At 41.3% G+C, this 18,267-nt stretch overlaps 5 protein-coding genes and 1 non-coding gene across 7 annotated transcripts; 2 read left to right on the top strand and 4 right to left on the bottom strand.

Moving 5' to 3' along the window:
- Window positions 1-1,112: 1,112 nt before the first annotated feature.
- On the top strand, window positions 1,113-2,245 carry LOC110858990. Its single transcript, XM_022107874.2, has 3 exons — window positions 1,113-1,290; window positions 1,366-1,591; window positions 1,917-2,245. Exons 1-3 carry the CDS (start codon window positions 1,216-1,218, stop codon window positions 2,111-2,113), a joined length of 498 nt encoding a protein of 165 aa, XP_021963566.1. The 5' UTR covers window positions 1,113-1,215; the 3' UTR covers window positions 2,114-2,245.
- Window positions 2,246-2,808: 563 nt separating this feature from the next.
- On the bottom strand, window positions 2,809-4,169 carry LOC110858958 (peroxisomal multifunctional enzyme type 2). Its single transcript, XM_022107838.2, has 5 exons — window positions 3,917-4,169; window positions 3,567-3,839; window positions 3,111-3,505; window positions 2,982-3,042; window positions 2,809-2,831 (listed from the first exon to the last, which is right to left on the bottom strand). The coding sequence occupies exons 1-5, from the start codon at window positions 4,167-4,169 to the stop codon at window positions 2,809-2,811; spliced, it is 1,005 nt and encodes a 334-aa protein (XP_021963530.2).
- An 865-nt stretch (window positions 4,170-5,034) lies between these two features.
- LOC118438580 lies at window positions 5,035-7,950 on the bottom strand. Of its 2 annotated transcripts, none has more exons than XM_035859078.1 (6): window positions 7,816-7,950; window positions 7,632-7,745; window positions 7,402-7,556; window positions 6,584-7,345; window positions 5,633-5,865; window positions 5,035-5,569 (listed from the first exon to the last, which is right to left on the bottom strand). In XM_035859078.1, exons 3-4 carry the CDS (start codon window positions 7,459-7,461, stop codon window positions 6,623-6,625), a joined length of 783 nt encoding a protein of 260 aa, XP_035714971.1. In that variant the 5' UTR covers window positions 7,462-7,556; window positions 7,632-7,745; window positions 7,816-7,950; the 3' UTR covers window positions 5,035-5,569; window positions 5,633-5,865; window positions 6,584-6,622. The 2 variants fall into 2 exon arrangements, with proteins under 2 accessions (XP_035714971.1, XP_035714970.1); XM_035859077.1 differs by having other exon boundaries at window positions 6,635-7,345.
- A 1,412-nt stretch (window positions 7,951-9,362) lies between these two features.
- On the bottom strand, window positions 9,363-10,674 carry LOC110858957 (bacillopeptidase F-like). The gene is made up of 3 exons (XM_022107837.1): window positions 9,581-10,674; window positions 9,482-9,509; window positions 9,363-9,419 (listed from the first exon to the last, which is right to left on the bottom strand). Exons 1-3 carry the CDS (start codon window positions 10,672-10,674, stop codon window positions 9,363-9,365), a joined length of 1,179 nt encoding a protein of 392 aa, XP_021963529.1.
- A 1,535-nt stretch (window positions 10,675-12,209) lies between these two features.
- Window positions 12,210-12,283, bottom strand: Trnai-aau. Its single transcript has one exon. It is a non-coding gene; the product is annotated as a tRNA-Ile (tRNA).
- A 501-nt stretch (window positions 12,284-12,784) lies between these two features.
- LOC118438560 lies at window positions 12,785-15,334 on the top strand. Its single transcript, XM_035859020.1, has 3 exons — window positions 12,785-13,091; window positions 14,610-14,760; window positions 15,156-15,334. Exons 1-3 carry the CDS (start codon window positions 12,867-12,869, stop codon window positions 15,332-15,334), a joined length of 555 nt encoding a protein of 184 aa, XP_035714913.1. The 5' UTR covers window positions 12,785-12,866.
- The last annotated feature ends 2,933 nt before the right edge of the window (window positions 15,335-18,267 follow it).

The following is an 18,267-nucleotide window of genomic DNA, read 5'->3' as shown; positions in this document are numbered from 1 at the left end:
TATATACCCACACGTCTCTTCATACGCCAGCCATAGCTCAACTCGTAGCGCATAAGATTCCTCACGAGGCCTTCCTGGTTCGATCCACCCCCAATGCTGTTAATTGTTGCATTTTTTAGTTCCAGCAAAATAGGATAAAATTTCATAAATTCTTATTTTATATGCATCATTATCGGGACGAGTACAACTCTGCCAATTTTCAAATGTGTGTGACCTTTTGACCCCAAGATATGGACCCCCAAAGGTCAAATCCAGGTCAAGTGCATTAATTGCTTCGGGAGTGCTCTCACCCTATCCGTCTTGATTATACGATCATTTTGATATATTATAGGTTTCTGTGCGATTAAAAATGGCTGAAATATCCTTGAAAAACTGATATTTTGCAAAAATGCATCAAAAAATTGCTTAAATTTCCAAATTTCAGTTTTTCTAGGATATTTCAGCCATTTTTAATCGCACAGAAATCTATAATATATCAAAATGATCGTATAATCAAGACGGATCAGGTGACAGCACTCCCGATGGAATTCATGCACTTGACCTGGATTTGACCTTTGCGGGGTCATATCTTGGGGTCAAAAGGTCACACACGTTTGAAACTTGGCAGACTTGTGCTCATCCCCATAATGATGCGAGTAAGGTAAGAATTCATGAAAATTTATCTCATTTTGCTGGAATTAAAAAATGCAACAATTAACGGCGGTGGGGGTGGATCGAACCAGGAAGGCCTCGTCAGGAATCTTATGCGCTACGAGTTGAGCTGACGTGTGAAGAAACGTGTGGGTATATATCGAGTCCAACAGCGACCTAATATGCCCTGCATTAATTAAAGACCAATCCTCGCCCAAAATGCTAATATTAGCAAAATCTGCACGAAAGACTCTCTATTAACTTGTATCACCATTTATCATAACATTGGCACCAGGTGCAAGATGAACAACAACAGATTTATTTATGCTCACCCCCTCCAGCTATACATATGTATAAATTAAGATATGTATAATACCGTCCCACTTGTTGACCAAGGACGATCAACATTATCCAGACTAATGCAGTAGATAGATGCTGCAAGCGTGATGAGTTTTTTATTCCAATTCAAGAGCTGAATTGAGTATATCTATCCACGTAGTCAACTCACAAATACTCAGTCGACCTTCACTCCACCACACCAAGTTCAAGAGCAATACGAGCAAAATAAATACGTGCCAAAAAATTATGGTTGACGAGACTGAATTTTTGGAGGGGAGTGTCTTAATTCCAAAGATATTTCCAGATTTAGATTGGGCCTGGGTAATTTATTTATCTGAGATAGAAATTAGTCATGAAATTAATTTGCAGTTAATTTATAGTTTTCTTCATAAATAGTTTAACTCTGTCCCAAGATGGTATTGGACCTACTGGAGGAAAGTAGACTTGATCCGCTCTGCCGCTTTCATGAAGCAGAAATCCGTCGCTGAAGTTACCAGTGAAGATATTGCGAACCCAAATAACTGTATGGATATGGAATCGAATTTGCTGCATGGATTTGGGTTGAAGGATGTCCCATTCAAGTTGGTTTTTGATGAGGAGAAGACAATGGTTTTTGGAGAAGGTGGGACTTTTAATAGGCTCTAAAAAGTTTTGTTACCAGCGGTGACGATATATGGTTCTATGGTAGAAATCTACTACCGCGGCGGTGGTAGATTATCGTGATGGTGGCGCTATTGTTACCGCGGAGGTTGTACGTGTACTACCAAAGCGGTAATAATAGCGCCACCACCGCGATAATCTACCACCGTCGCGGTATTGGATTTATACCATTTCCGGTAAACTCATGTATTGTTACCGCTGGTAATAATCGATTTTGCTAATTATTTAGGGGGTACTTTTTAATTGAAATTTAATTATTTTGTTTCTGAATTAATTTGATTGATTAGACAAACATCACGTCGTATTTTCTGACAACGCGACTTTTGCTGTCGGAGTGACCACTTGGAAGGACGGGGAGACATCGTGGGTCTGTTGGAATACGAAGCAAAATATTGACGACGATTTGAAGGAGAAGGTTGTGGAAGTGGTGACTGGTCTCGGATTTAAAGCGGAGATGGCGGTAGAGACAGTTTTCAAGGAATGATGACATTTTTAAAGGTTCGATTTGTCCATGGGATTTGGGAAGTTGAAATTAAAATGATTTACGATGAATATATTTATTTATAAAGAATTAAAGTTTTCGGAGTAAATAAATAAATTCGGCGGTTATTCAAATTGTGGGTATAATTAATTTATTTGAGCTTAATTGTACCTATTTATTTTTATTATGCGAGTTTTTATTACGAGTACGTGTTTCTTCGGTACAAAAATTGTGACTGTGAGTATTTCACAAAAAATTCTTAGTCAATATTCTGTTTAATTTTTTAGTAGCGGTAACTCTTAGTTGGCTCCGGTGTCTACAGGGCGGGAGATTTGGATGATTTGTAAATATAGCCTTTAAGGTCGTACTGAATATAGTTTCTCATTTTATGGAATTTTATGGATTTTCTTGAATAATGCGTTAATTTTATTTTCGTAAACTAGAAGCTCTAGCGCTTTTGGTAGATGACGGCATTAATTAAAATTGAAAATGCATTACTTATTTTTAATTAAGTCTTGTTAAATGACTGAGACGTAAAAATGGTAGAGTCAGACGAAAGGCTGAATTTATTTATTGAAAGTAATTTTTAAATTCTCATATTCCTTAAGGATATTAATTGGGATTCACAGTTTTACTAATTTTAAATGAAAGCGTAAATACCGCTTGGGAAGTTAAGATCAATCCATAAAATCGAGAAATTAGGCGAGATCAATGTACGAAGCTGCAAAAAAGAATGAGCATAATTAATTAATTAACTTAATTAATTAATTAATTTCTTCGAAATCTCAAGAAAGATTATAAATTTATAATTTACATTTCATAACGGAGTTTCCATTATTTTTGGAAAAAGTTTCAAAGTGGATCCTCTCGCCAAGATGCCACGCCTTGGTGAGAATGGTCTCCCCTGGGGAGACCGGGTAGGAGAGTCGTGTCTACAATTCGAGAAAAATAATCCAACTAAAAATTGCGCCAATTCTAAAAATTTCAAAACTTGACTAACCTTGACACTCTTGAACCTTGAGACATCTCCCTCCCCAAAATATTTGAGGATATTTTGAACCACCGCGCCCAAATAGTAGCGCCCATGGCACCTCGGCTCTGGTCTTAGTTTGTCGGTAATCGCGTAGTACTGCTTGTGGTAGTTGGTGGCAAATAGGGACATGTCTTTCGGCGGGGATTTGACGGATTCAAAATATTTTGGGTCGAACGGCACCGCCGTGAAGGGGAGGACCACGTCAGGCTCCCTTCCCGCCGGCGGGGCCACGAGGGGCACGATGTTTGGGTGATGGGCAGACTTCCCTTGGCCGCCCGGGGAGGAGTATCTTCTCACCCCCATCTCGTAGATTTGATACTCGATGAAAAATATTTTACGGCCGGCGGCATCGGTCCCGTGGACTGGGGTAATTTAAGAAAAATTTTAGCGGGAAAAATAAGAGAAATTTTTAAAATGACTGACAATTATAGCAGAAGTTGGTGCCCTTTCCCTTATCCAGAATGTCGACGAGTTCCAACTCGAAACAGATTTCGCCGTCGGGTTTGAGAGGTTGGAAGAGTTTGACGTAAATTTCGCCATGGACGCACCTCTCAGTCGGCATGATTTGCGATTGCCACGACAACTCGAGCAAGATCTGGTTCGCGACGGGGAGCAGGAAGGTGGGGAGGATTTGAAAAGATGTGTTCCCGCGGTCGAGATAGTGCGCCCAGTTTGGGTAGGATTCGTCAATGCCGACTGTGGAAAAGGGGTGGTCAAATTGGTATTTTAAAAATTGGCGCTACCGATATTTAAAAATTGGCGGCGCTACCGACCTGCCAAGGCGTGCTGGATGGCGTCCTCTCTCCCATAGCGGAGACACACTTTGGGGAATTCGTACCCCCTGACGTTCTCCATGGTGACGTCTTTCACGCTGGATTTGTCATTGTCAAGACACACTTTGTAGCTAGTGTCGAATTTTTCGTCACATTTTCCCCGCCCGTCGGAAATTATGGAGGCGAATCGCTTTCCCGTGGGGAGGAAATAATTCTTCGCCTTGATTGAGGCGAGCTGGGGAAATCGAAACATTTTTGAGAAATGTGAAAATGGTTGAGTTTGTAAATTTTGGGGAAGGATTTTGTGAGTGGTTTTGTGGAGAGTGGGAAACTAGGAGTGGGACTGATTTTTAGGGTGATTTTTCTCTTGGGCAGGAGAGATTTGAGGAAGGAAGGATCAAGAGCGAAGTCAAGTTTGGCAGGGTCAGGGTTGCGGTTGGATCTGAGAAATCTGAATGTAGAAGATTTGGATCCCTTTTCATCCACTGCGAGAGGTATGTGACATTGAGATTTTAAGGGGGAGCGTTAAAATTGTGAGAATGTGATGCAAGCTATGGGTTAATTTCTCCCAAAAACATGTCGACCTTCGAATTTGAACCTTATGAATATCTGTCCCTTTGGCATTTTTGAGGCTAAAGGGTCAGGAGGAGGATCGTTCCTTTTGTGACGATGTTTGTATTTCTCCTCAGTTTTCTATTCGTTTTCTCGCCACCATTTGACTATGTAGTCGGGAGATGCGTAAAGATGCCGGGGTATCAATTTTCACGAGTAAATTTTCATACTATAAAAGATTATGAGAGTATTATTATAAATCTTAAAATTTTTACGAGAAATCGTATGAAATGTAAATACGATTTAGAAAAATGTAAATACTTATTTTGAAGTAGTATAATTTTTGTGGAGAATATTTATTTTTGCTTGACGATATATGAGGGGAATATATTAGTGAAAGTATGTTATTTTGCGGGAAGAGGAGCAGGTTGATAATTTGCATGGAGAAAAATAGTGAGATGAAAAATGAAATAAATATTCAATTTTAATGCCCATACCATAATGTTTGAGAATATATTTGAACTTATCCCGGTTTTTTTAATTAAATCTGTCATGGCATTTAAGCATTTCTGTTTTACGTACCCCCCCAATTAGGAAGATGAGACGTCACAACTAAATTTTATTCAGTCTTATACCACAAACTGTAAACACATCTTAAGCTAGATGTCTAAAAAAAATTAAAAAACACCTAAATTAGCCCCAAATCTCATCCGACATAGCGGTGCACATATTATGAACCTTGTGACCGCCCATCCGCCCCCACGGTATCCATTTCCATCCCTTTGCCCTCTTCCTTTCTCTCAAGATGCGGCGTTCTTGCCCTCCCGGGGCGTAGTGATGCTCGCAAGCAACCCCGCCGTCACTGCCCCCCACTGAAATTAGGTGCCTCATCTTCACCAGGGCGGGAAACGGGAGGACCATCGCGGCCAGGAGGGGAGACGAACATCCCGCCCGAATCGATAGCGACAGTGTGCCCAGTTGTGGCATCGAGGGCACACCTCTGTCTGGCAGGATGTGTTGCCAGGCAGCACTGCTCTGCTCGTTGTACATGAAAAGGGAGAGATTTTTGAGTTTGGGGAATTTCCGAGGGAGGGCGCCATCCTGACGGGACAAAATATATTTTTATCCTGGAAAAAATCGTTTCTGAAAATTTACACGACTCACGAGAAAAACTTGTCGCATGGAGAAAATATCGAGGTGATGGGGGGCCCATTCGTCCCCAATGGCTATAGCGCCAGATGTCGTTATCTCTAAGTATTGGAGGAAAGGAAGGTCGGGAAGGTCGGTCGGGACGGGCAGGACGTGATCTTCGACGGACCAAACGCACAGCTGGTTGACGGTCAGGCTCAATAAGGTTTTTGAGTGGGCCGCCACAATTTTGCGCACGGAGACGAGTCCTGAGGAAAAATAGACAAAGAAAATTTTAAAGTTGGCGGGGGTATACTCTTTCTCTGAGTATACTTGGACTAACTAGTCGTAATTAAAAATTTAGTTAATGGGATTCAATAATGTTTGGTTTTAGTATAAATTGAAATGTGATATCTTGTGATCTTAATTTTTATGTTAAGATACAATTAATTTATAATTTAAGAGGATTATGGGAGACAGGCAATTTAAGGCTTAGTTCCAACCCTGACGGCCAAATAGTAAAGCCCTGTCCAGAAGAGGTGGTTTCAATATTTTAATAATTAGGTTTAATGAAACAATTTCTTTAATTGGCAAATGGTATTTTCAAATTGAATAAATTCGAATGCTTTGTTATTTAAAAAAATAATTTGTAGAAAACCATGCTTCAGTTTATTGCTGTTCTTTGAAAAATAGGAACTGGACTCATACCTGATCAAAAAAAATTATTCATTCAAAATTCATTCATTTCGAAATTCAATTTAAATTATTTATTCAAAATTCATTCATATTGATGAATTATTCATTCATTCTCCCTTCGCCCCATGTATTAAGCATAGGGCAAAAAATGAATGAATACAAAATCAACTCATTCATTCCGAAATGAGAAATTATTCATTCATTATTCATGTATTTAATGAATTTTTCACTCACTCATTATTTATTTCGCAATAAATGAGTGAATGTGAATAGGTATGAGTCTGGACTTACCCCTTAAAAATTGAAGAATTATGTAACATCAATCCCGCTTTATTTCCTCACCTTCGCAATAAGAGCCGCTAGCACGTCGACATATATCCTCGACTCAACCTGTGTCTCCGACATGCACGGCCCCCACCACTGAAGGTCCAAATAAGCAATATTTTCCACGGCGCTGAGAAAACGCTCGACCGCTAGTACCCTGAGCGGCACGGGAGGCTGCTCCCCATGCTCTTTGAAAGTTCGCAGCGCCAATTTCTTCACCGAGTAGGGAAAGACGGCCGAAGTGGCTAAATAGGCGGGATTCTCGTACGCGGTAAAATTCAAAAAAACTTTCTCCACCTGGGTGAAACACTGCATAATTTGGGCCAGGTATGCAGCATCGGCTTCGTCCAGGTAGGACATTTCCAACCTGAGTTCCCGCACAAGGCTGCCATAGCGGTGATTTCGAACCACCGCGGTGCCAACTTTCCGTAAAATTTCTTCCCCCAAAGTCTCCCTGGGAAAGTGGTAGCTCTTCACGGGGCAATCTTCTACCGTGACGTATTCAAAGAAGAAGGCCGGGCTGGCGAAGGAGAGGCAGAGGGTGTGTGGCAGCCCAGCGGTGGAGAAGAAGGCCACTATTTCTTCCACCTCGTCAAACGGGGGGACCAGCTGGGTGATGAGGTTGCGTTCTCGGATTGCGGATAGTGCCTCCTTGCCCCAAAATTGGGAGACGAGGCGGGCCGCCTTTAAGCTGGTGAGGTCCAGGTGGGTCAGTATTGGGGAGAGGATCTTAGAAAAAATAAATTGGTTACGCAATCGGCATGCCAGGGCTGAGACAGACTTACCAGGTGATTAAACATGACGTCTTTCATTAGTTGGGAGGCCGGCTCATTTTCGGGCATCATGGCGTGTTATGGAGCTAATTGTGACGTCCGCTTGGGCGAGTGTCCTATACGACAGGGGCTCTGCTCCTCCTAATTCTAGAAAATGATACCGATATCTACTAAGAAGAAGGAGGTAATTAATTAAGATCGAATTATTTGATTCGATTTTTATTTTTAAGTAAAAACTTTACCAAATATTTACCACAAGTCGATCCTCATATTTAGTTGGACTATGCATTTGACCAAAATTGGGAGGAAATGCGCATTTTTACTCATCATTACGGCATCTGCAAGGTCACCTCTTTCTAAAAATGGGAGAAATGAATTACCATTTGGTAGAAATTTGGTAGACAGATTAATAATTGATTAAATTACCCGCAACAGTTATCCCTTATTTTATTTTGTTCAGAAATTATGGAAGTGGAAAAATTTATATAACAAAATGTCTACACAAGTGAGGAATATTTAATTCCGTGAATAATCACGAAACTAGATGAGAGAACCCAAAATTTGACAAGGCAACCATATGATGTAAACCACCGGCTACAGAATATTCCAACTTTCTCTCTTCCAAGGGATGTTCATAGACCTCGTGACGAATTTGTGCATCCCAGCAAGTATTTGGTGGAAAGAGGAATTTCTAAATATTATTTAAAATTCTGATAGCAGGCAGACACACCAAATTGGGGGTGATGTGTGGAACTTCAATTATTTATGCACATCCCCCTCGGGGAATGGGGACAAAATCAATACCTGTGCGTAACGATGCGCTTCCAGTTTCTCATTTTTGTCTATGAATATCTAAAATTTAAATATTTCTTCTCTTATTAGAATTTCCAACAACTTCTCGATCAAAGGGCTAAGAATTGTTAAGGCAGGTGCAAAAATTCTTGATAAAAGTTAAAATTTTAGAATATGTAATAGAGTTATTTAAATATCTATTCACCATAAAACGTTTTTTAAAAACTTATACTTCTGAAGGGAATGAGTTCATGAATTTGTTGTTGAGATGCTTTACGTTAGCCGAAATTAATGAGTAAAAATTTAGTGCAGATTTATTTAATTACTGTGGGGTGATTTAGTCAAGATATTTGAAACTTTGGTCTGGAAAAGTGCCTATTTACAAGGTGGATAAGTTAGTTAGATAAATTTGTTGGGTACAAGTTGTGGATTACGGCGTCCTTGATTGTATATTGAGGAAGGATGGGACATCCAGGGCTGTTCACGAAGGGTGTGACGAATTTATGGGGAAAACAATCTATTCCTGAGGAAAGTTTGTTAAATTATGAGCCGCAAAACTGATGACGTAACCCTTGGACGGACCTATATTTAAAAATCGTAAGATGCGAAAATATAGGGGAGTCATCAGTGGGGGGATGTGCCAACTATTCTGGAAATTTTTGGGTGAAGCCATTCTCAGATGATAGATTGCCAGTATGCATGGTCCCTCGTCGTACGGAAATTAATAATCTCCGTTGGACGGAGTTAACCTAAATAAACAAGTTGAGAAAGTGCTGACCCTGCTTAAAAGGATGAAAGAGAGGTCTGTGAAATTTGTATGAATGGTAAATTGTTAATTTTTTGGGACAAATGGAGCTTTGTCTGGTATACTTTGTAAGGAGGAGAGTACAGTTAAATAAACGTGATTCATTGATAGTGAACTTTATTATGAAATAAATAATGTGATTGGTGATCAAGAAAGTACTTATTTCAGACGAAATTAAAGTTAGCTGGCCCTGTAGAAATGTAATTTCCGGAAAAACTCAAGAATAGGTGATATTGGAGAAATTAGATTCATAGGCCGAGTGCAGCAGCAACGTCGATCCTGCCATGACCGCAGGCCTGGTTTGGGTAGTCGTCTGGGGTGGGAAGTCCGCAATCCCGGTCAGCGTTGGAGAGCGGGATTCGAGCCGCTGTCATTGTTAGGGCGTCGTATACTTGGTCGTAGGTCCAGGTAGGGTGGGCGGAGAGGATGACGGCTGTGGAAATAAAAATTGGTGGTAAGAAATACATTAGAGTGGGCAAAAGTTATTTTTTTTACCGACTGCTCCCGCCACGTGGGGGCAAGACTGAAATATAGGAATAAAAATTTAGGGCGCAACTTTTAAAATTATTTAAAGTTATCTTTTATCCCGCTCACCATTGACGTTCCGGTAAAGGTGACATAATTATCTGGACTTGTCCCGCAGGAAACGATTTGGTCCCTGGGGCGCAAACGTCCGGCCCTGAGATGGATGGCCCTCTCGAGGAGTAGGTCGCCGTGGCATCGGTGTCCGTGCTTGCCCCGACGGCGATCAAGTCGGGCTGGTCTGCCGGCGAGGATGCCGTGCCACAGGCGGATCCCGAGTTGCCGATGGCGAAAACTGGGATAATTCCGGCATTGCGCCAAGCCGCGTTTTGCGGGTTGAACCACGTCTGCCCGGCACCGCCACCCCATGAGTTTGAAATTACGTGCGGGCGGGGGTTGGAGGTTAAAAAGAATTGGGCGCACTCGGTTAGAGGCCCCTCCGTTCCGATGCCTTGATGGTTAACGCCACGGCAGGCGACCCATCGCGCCCCGGGCGCGACACCGACCCCGTTGGCGCGTCCAAGGACGCTGCCCGCGCAGTGGGAGCCGTGCCCATTTTCGTCGGTCGGGTCAGCCGTGGCGTAGTAGGGGTCGAACCATGCGCCTGCGTAGCCCGGGGCGAGGGCGACGTGGCCAAGGTTGACGCCCGAGTCGATGATGGCGGCGACGACGCCGGCACCATCAGCGACTGCCCAAGCTTCGGGTGCCCGGATTTTGGCGACGCCCCATTGCGGGTTGTTCTGGGTGGTGTTGGGAAATTCAAACTGGGCGGGGTGGGGGTTGAGTGAGACGACGTTTTGCGCGCGGATGGTGAAATCTCCCGGCGTGGAGGAGAGGGTGGACAGTTTTTCTGGGGTGAGGCCCTTAACGAGGATGATGTTGGAGGCCCAATACTGCTTAGTTTCGAGGTCAAGGGAGGTCGCGATGGAGACGAAGGGGGCCTGGGCGGCGGAAGTGAGTCCTTGCAGGGTGGAGACGAGCGCGGTAACCTTGGCGTCACTGTGAAGGGACTGAAGGGCCTGGTTGGAGTGGATTTGGTCAATTATTTGGGGTAATTCGAGAATGGCTTGAGTGGCGCCGGACTGAACGGCTAGTTCTAGGGCGGGGTCGATTGTGCCGGTGGAGGCGACTGCCAGGGTGGCGGCGAGGACGAGAAATAGCTTCATGGTGGTCCTTAGAAGGGCGAAAGGAGGCCAATGATACACTAATTGTACACTTTTTCTCTTTTATACTGGATTTTTTTGTAAGTATTTCGTTATAATTGTATTTGACAGTGATACATGTCCTTATTATTTATGATCTAGGGGATTATACGATTTGTCTGGAATTTCCCTATGTTCAGTAATGTTTAATATCTCCTGATTATGTAACAGATGTGTTATTTTTAACCTGTTTAAGCCAGGTTGTAAAATTGTTGGGCAATATAGGATTTGTGAGAGGCTAATTAGCAGATAATTATGATTAAGTAGTTATTGCGGGGAAAGCCAACATTTTTGCAGGACTTATCTTTCCTATGGATTTGTGGTTCAATCAATATTGCGGGGTGGGGTTTAGCTCTTAAGCCAGACGGTATGTAGCATAATGCAGGTATGTTTTGGCGGTTTGGGTTACATAATCAACTGCAGTGGCCGCGGAAGCTGTGGGGACATATGGGGACATTAACATTGTAGGATATGAAGGGGAGGGGCATCATAACATTGAAGGGACACGAGGTTTCGAAATTTCTGTGGGGACATTGTCCTATGTCCCCACGCTTCCGCGGCCGCTGCAAGCAAGCAAATTGACTGGAAATTCCAGAGGACGAAATGAACGATTTAAAACTGGCATAGGTTATGGGTAACAGGTAAAAGTTTGATTGATGAAGGTATGAGTTTGAGAATGTAGGATCTTGGCGATGACCATAAAAATTTTGAGATAGAGGTGACCATTGCCGGCAGAAATTGGGGGGACGGGGTGGATTTTAGGATGACAGGATGGGGCGTTTGACTGATTTTAAAAATAATCTTTTGGGGCCCCAATGTTTCCGCCGACATTGAGAATGAGTCCATAAAATACTCATTTTTCTGGAAACACTGCTCCTAATTGGCACCTTTTCACTGAACGTGGACCGATTTGGGAGTGAGGAAAAGTAAATAAATAAATTTGAGCCATCATCGCCCCCAATCATCATTCCCTGCCTGGCGTGTTTACAGAAGGAGATGAAAGGAAAAAATGGGCATTGACGTCAAGGGAAGTGTGAAATTCGAGGAGAGAGTTTCGTTCGGCAGGCTCATTTTCTCGAGCAGATGTGGACACGGTGGCGGAAGGAATTTACTAATTTGGAATTTCGGCGGGTGCGATAATTGAGCTTTGGGGAGGGAAATAATGTATTTGGAGGGGGGAGGGGTAATTTTGAAGTTAACAAGGATAGGAGGAGACATTGATTTTTAGAAACTTATTTTGAACAATGTGGAATTTGGATTTAGGAATGAAGAGGAATTTTCAAAAATGAAGAAATGATTTTCTCAATTTTCACGGTAAATTATGAAACTATAGAAAATTATGGGAGCACTATAAATATTTCAAAAAAATTCTTATTTTTAATTTTTTTGTTAAATATATATTTTAATTTGGGGAAATTTGTGGAAAAAACTAATTTTGAAGGAAGAGAAGTATGGTTGCATGGAAAAAAGTACGTAATGAGAGAAGAGATGCAAAATAATGGCCCGTGTGGGGATCGAACCCAAGACCTCTGCGTTATTAGCACGGCGCTCTAACCAACTGAGCTAACGGGCCTCCTGCGAAAGTTGAGATTCTCATGGCAACATTTCTGCAAAGGATGGATTTGGAGATGGAGATTTTTTGCACACTCCAGCGTATCGACAAATAGATAAGTATCCAGTTTTAAGAGTAGTTAGTGCTAATGGTCGCTTGTACGAATAAATTGCGTTATCATTTAGTTCATTTTTAATTAAAAACCGCCTCTCATTCCAAGATGTGGGGAAAATGAGACTTTTAAATAAAATTACGGGAATAGTTTAAGAAAAAAAGTGTTTATTTACAAAAAGGTGACATTGCACGGAAGTCGAAAAAAATAATTGGAATGCCTTACGGAAGACAGGGCATGGTGTTGTGTAAGAAGACAAGACAGACACCGAATTCTACCCGGGTAGAATAATTCTGTCCGTGTTGCAAGTCAGGCACGCATTCCGGTCTGATTTTCTGCTCCCCATTCTTAGTTTTTTGTGTGGATGAATGCGTACCATCTTCAGTCGAGGTTCGAGTGCAGGATTAAAGAGTTGGGGTAAATTTTGGGAGAAGATTTCAAATTTGGCGGCGGAATTTTAAAAATAAAAATAAGTGAAGAGGGTTAGTCGTGATGGGGATTGTTGACGGTGAGGATGTCGCTGGGGGGAGGAGGAGTCGCGGTCAGACGCCGGATCGGTTGGATACTACGGCGAAAAGTGGGGGTGGTGGGAGCAATCCGCACAGTCGGCGCGGATCGCACCTCCTAGTCGCAGCGGGGATTGGGATCGAGCAGAGGAGGAAGTTGTCCCAGCAGAATGCGGAGGCGCACGGGAAGGTGTTTCAGCAGGGGAATCAGGTCAGTTTAAGGGGGGGGGGATTTATGAGGAAATAATTGTAAACCAAAAATTAAGGGTCGGGATATTAGTGAAGACCGTGCAGAGTTTATTTTCTGTGTGGTTGTTAGGGATGGGAAAAATGTGATGGGAGAAATGGGAAAATATATCCCACCTGATTTCCTGTGGTGGTAGAAATGGTAATTTTGCTAGGTCAGGCACCGCATATTCTTGTAAAATTTATTAAAAAATTATTTTGCTAAGGAACACATCAGATTGAGGGGAGATTCATGTTTTTCGTGTGAAATGACGACACCGCGGTTTCCTAGGATGGAAGCGAGGCGTCACGAAGTCTGAGTATTGACACCGTTTTCGTGGGTGTAAGTGCGAATCTCGGTGTGATTCTGGTTATTGAGGGAATTATGGCTGGTCTGGTGAACATGGTTGTTAACATGGTGTGATTCACCGGGGAGATTTTTGTGATTTCATTACTTGCTGGGAAATTGGGTTATTGGTGTGGCTGGTTTCATTTATTTTCCGGAATGAGTCAGGGGCTGTGCATAAATTGCGTGAGGATTTCTTATCATCTGGGAAATATTGGTCACTAAGGGGGTTTCGGACGTCGGGAAGCTATTTTGGTCAAAATTGTCCCGTTTTTGGACACCTTAGCCTCCTCTCAGATATTTCGTAAATATGTGGTTAAAACCACTTTTGGACGTTGTCCTGTTCAGATTGTTCTAGCCTTGATTTTTATGACCATCTAAAATCCGTCACCATCTTTCTGCACGGCACGACCTCAACAGGAAACAATGCTGTATAAATTTCCCGCGGAATGTCTGGGGACACATGAGAAAATTGAAAAAGGCGCGGTTTACTTAATACAGGGGGAGGAAACTAGGAAAAAAATGTCCCCACCGTGTATTCCGCGGTGCCTGAAGTGTAGTCGTGGTGTGTTTACGTAAGGGGAATAAATGGGAAATAAGAATTGGGCAATAATCTGCTCCTCGATCCATATCCTCGACGACGACGACTGCACTTTATCTATTTTTACACGAATTTCCCCCAGACACGGTGCTCTCTGGGAGAGAATATTCTTCAGAATGGAGCTCATTATTCCTTGAATATTATTACGAGCCAGATTTGCGGGGGAGATGGAAATCATTTATTTATTTTTTACCCCTAATTTTTTTAGACAGATGGAGAATGCCGGAGAGAATTTGTGGGGATTCTAGTTCAATTATTTCCGGCAGGAGTTTAGTTTTTGGGGGAGATAGATTGCTGGCAAAAAATTGCAGGAATGGTTTTAAGATTGGAGTAGAGTTGGAAATTTTGTGGTCATGGCGCGAACAAGAATTTGTGGCGGGAAATTTGAAAATGATTTTTAAGAAGATAGACACAAATTTTTTGCAAATATAAATTCAAACTGGGCGGGCGGGAAGGTTGTTTATTTTTTCTTTAGTTTCGGTGGCCTTATTAATGTCGGCAGAGGATAATTAAGGACGTGGGGAAGGAGTGATTAATCTCGGCGTGAATATTTCCAGGTGTACATCGAGGACAAGGACGGCAACGTGACGAGGCTGGAAGTGGTCGAGGTGGCGGAGAAGATGGGCCTCCTGCGGAAAGCGGTGCCCACGCTGCCCGTCTTTTTTGCCATTATTTTCTGCCTGCTGAACACAATTCTGCCAGGAACAGGTAATGGAGTCGAGATTGGCTAGAAGTTTGTTGGGGTAAATTGGCAATTTTGGAGAAGATTTTGTTGCAAAATATAAAGTGGGTAATTTTTTAGTTTTGCGAATTTTTGGCAAATTTTAAGAAGATTAAGAAAATTTTGAAAAATTGGTACGTAAGGTTGGCAAATTTTTAGTAAAGAGAATTTTTCAAAATTACGTTGTCTGGGTATTTTTTAGGGAGAAAAATTTAGTAATTTTTTGCACTGCGGATTTTTAGTGGAACTTTGAGTCGTTATTTGAAATGTGAATCTGAAGTAATGAAATTTTTAATTTTTTTAAAAATTTTAGAAATTTTGTAGAAATTTTTAGAAATTTTTAAAAAATTGGAGATGGCCATTGTGTTGACCTTTCTTGTAGGTGGAAATTCCGACTTTTTTGAAATGGGTGTGGCTTCTGGTGGGTGTGGTCCAGAGGGGTGGCTTTGGTATCATAGGGTTACTACGACCAAGACCTTTCTAACGATACCCCACTCGATGGGTTACCGCGACAATAAAAATTTTGACCTGGGGGGTGTGGTTACCGATGGGTGTGGTTAATCGTTATGATTTTTTATGTAAGTGGGGTTTAGTTGTCTATCTCAGGAGCTTTTAATGGACACCCCACATAACAACGTTTAGCTTCCATACGCAAAGTTTTAATTTGAGGGGGTGTGGTTCCGAGTGGGTGTGGCACAGGTCACTGCCTTGCAGAGGGGTGGACCCAGTATACCCTCAGCTTTCCAACGAGCCCTCAACCGTTAAAATGTGACCTCTGTAGCCAAAGTAATGGGGAAGTGTTTAAAGGACGCAGGTTTTTCTGACTCTTAGAACCTCAGCAACAGTACGCATACTTGACTTGGCGGGGCCCAACTTGAGCATATTTGCATTTCCTTTTTCAGACGGGGCCCAGCTTTCCGGCTTTTCCTCACCTAAGAAAAATTACACGACGCGGCGCCTCCAAAATTAATCCAAATTCTTCCCTACAACTTATTAACCTTACGTACATAATAATTAATTTTCTCCCTTATTCAAATAAAAAATTACTTTTTATTCCACTCAACTCTTAAATTACAATGTGCTAAGTAAACAATTTTTTTCACACATTATTCCAAACTTATAAATATTTATCTAATCATGACAGTCTTACTGTGATTAGACAATAAACAATTTTCGAATTTAAGCAAATACAAAAAAAAAGAATTAGAGTTTCACTTCAAACATTTCAAACTTCCCGCTTTTCCACTACATGAAAACTTTTTCTAAACCAAAAAAAAATAAAACAATTATAAATTTACCTCCACATCTTTAATTCTGGGGCGTACTCAAACTGAGAACCTAAAATTCTTTACACTTAGCGAAAGAGGCTCTTTAAAGAATTACAAATTAAAAAATATTCTTTAACAAATTATTCCGAATCAATTTGTCAATCTGCCAGAAAAGACTGTCAGTTTTACAGACACGATTTAGCCTTTTTTCCAAATTAACAAAGGTTAAGACTAAAATAATACCTTTCAATTTCAAATGTCTTCCGAAAACTCCAACAATTACTTTAATTCCTTGAAACCACGAGTAGGAAGGTTCACATAAATACGTATAAAATAAGCTTTGTTTTTCTAAGGGAGAAATCTACTTGGAAATTTTTTACAAAATTAGGTCATAATTTTCCCCCAATTTCAAGATCCTTGCGAATTCTTGTTCCTCTCGATGTCCGTCGTGTCTTCATTTATCTCCGCCGTCGTTCCACCTGCGCCCTTCAGCACTGCAAAATAACAGGAAATTCATGGTTTAAATCATAATTAAGGTGTCATTTCTCAAATATTTCATAAAACATGTCCAATTTAAAAGTGAAAAATTCCAAAAAACTCGCATTTACAAATTTGCCCATCCGCACTTTAAATTCGATAAATGCGTCATTAACAAAAACAAAGTATTTTAATTTCCACATATTTAGCACCATTAAGTACTTCATAAAAAATTACGTACACGAATCCTGCACCATGGTCACGCCGTAGTAAATGCTGTAGATCCAGCCCACGATGAAAAATGCGGTCACGATTTGCAAAACGGCTGCAATCAGGCCATACTTCACCCCCCTGGAGACCGTCTCGTGTCTGCATTTCCCACAGCAGAGGAGACTCAAGGCACCGAGGATGGTCCCTGCGCAAAAAATTTCATTACTTCAGATTCACATTTCAAATAACGACTCAAAGTTCCACTAAAAATCCGCAGTGCAAAAAATTACTAAATTTTTCTCCCTAAAAAATACCCAGACAACGTAATTTTGAAAAATTCTCTTTACTAAAAATTTGCCAACCTTACGTACCAATTTTTCAAAATTTTCTTAATCTTCTTAAAATTTGCCAAAAATTCGCAAAACTAAAAAATTACCCACTTTACATTTTGCAACAACGTCTTCTCCAAAATTGCCACTTTACCCCGACAAACTTCCCCACACTTAAAGTAAAATGTAAAAGTAAAAAGTAAAAAGTAAAAGTGAAAGTAAAATAGAATAAAATCAGTACAGAACGTAACAACGTCCTTGTAGCTCTAGGGTCTAACAGCAAGCTAAAAAGGGAGGACGTTACGAGTTCGATACTTTTCGTTATAAAATTTTTGCACGTTTTTGCTAATTTTTCCGTCATTCTTTTTACGCGTAAACCTATTTGCCTTCATTAATTAAGGTGTTGAACCTGCATAAAGTGGTGTGGTGACTGGCTGAAATTATATAATTCATTTTCTACACATATTTTTGTCTTTTTGGGGCAGGAGTCTTCAAGGAATTGGCACATACTGTTGCTGAGGTTCTAAGAGTCAGAAATACCCCCGTCCTTTAAACACTCCCCCATTACTTTGGCTACAGAGGTCAGATCTTCATGGTTGAGGGCTCGTTGGAAAGCTGAGGGTATACTGGGTCCAACCCTTTTGATATCAGTGACCTAGGGCAAACCCACTAGGAACCCCACCCCCCCAAATTCAAACTTTGCGTCTGGAAGCTAAACATTGTCATGTGGGGTGTCCATTAAAAGCTCCTGAGATAGACAACTAAACCCCACTAACATAAAAAATCATAACGATTAACCACACACATCGTGAACCACACCCCCAGGTCAAAATTTTTTATTTATTCGGTAACCCGTCGAGTGGGGTACCGTTGGAAAGGTCTTCATCGTAGCAACTCTGCGATACCAAAACTACCACTCCGGACCACACCCACCAGCAGCCACGCCCATTTCAAAAAAGTCGGAATTTCCACATAAATTCAAATATGTGCCAAATTCTCAATTGTGAACGGATTCTAAAAATTTAAAATGTTTCGGAAACCGTTGATCATATTGACCAACAAATATTTCCAATTCTTTAAATTGTGACCTTGCTGACCTGCAATTCAGGTCACAAATTTATGTAGTCAGAAATTTCATTAATTTTTTAAACAACCGAATTCTTTGTAAAATTCATAATTTCACAATCTGGTTCGCTCGGAGAAGCTTCCG

Source organism: Folsomia candida, unplaced genomic scaffold, assembly GCF_002217175.1.
Source record: "Folsomia candida strain VU population unplaced genomic scaffold, ASM221717v1 Fcan01_Sc023, whole genome shotgun sequence".
In the NCBI taxonomy this organism is placed as follows: Eukaryota; Metazoa; Arthropoda; class Collembola; order Entomobryomorpha; family Isotomidae; genus Folsomia; species Folsomia candida.
Note: the sequence above shows the minus strand (reverse complement) of the source record. Positions and strands in the feature narration are given on the sequence as shown.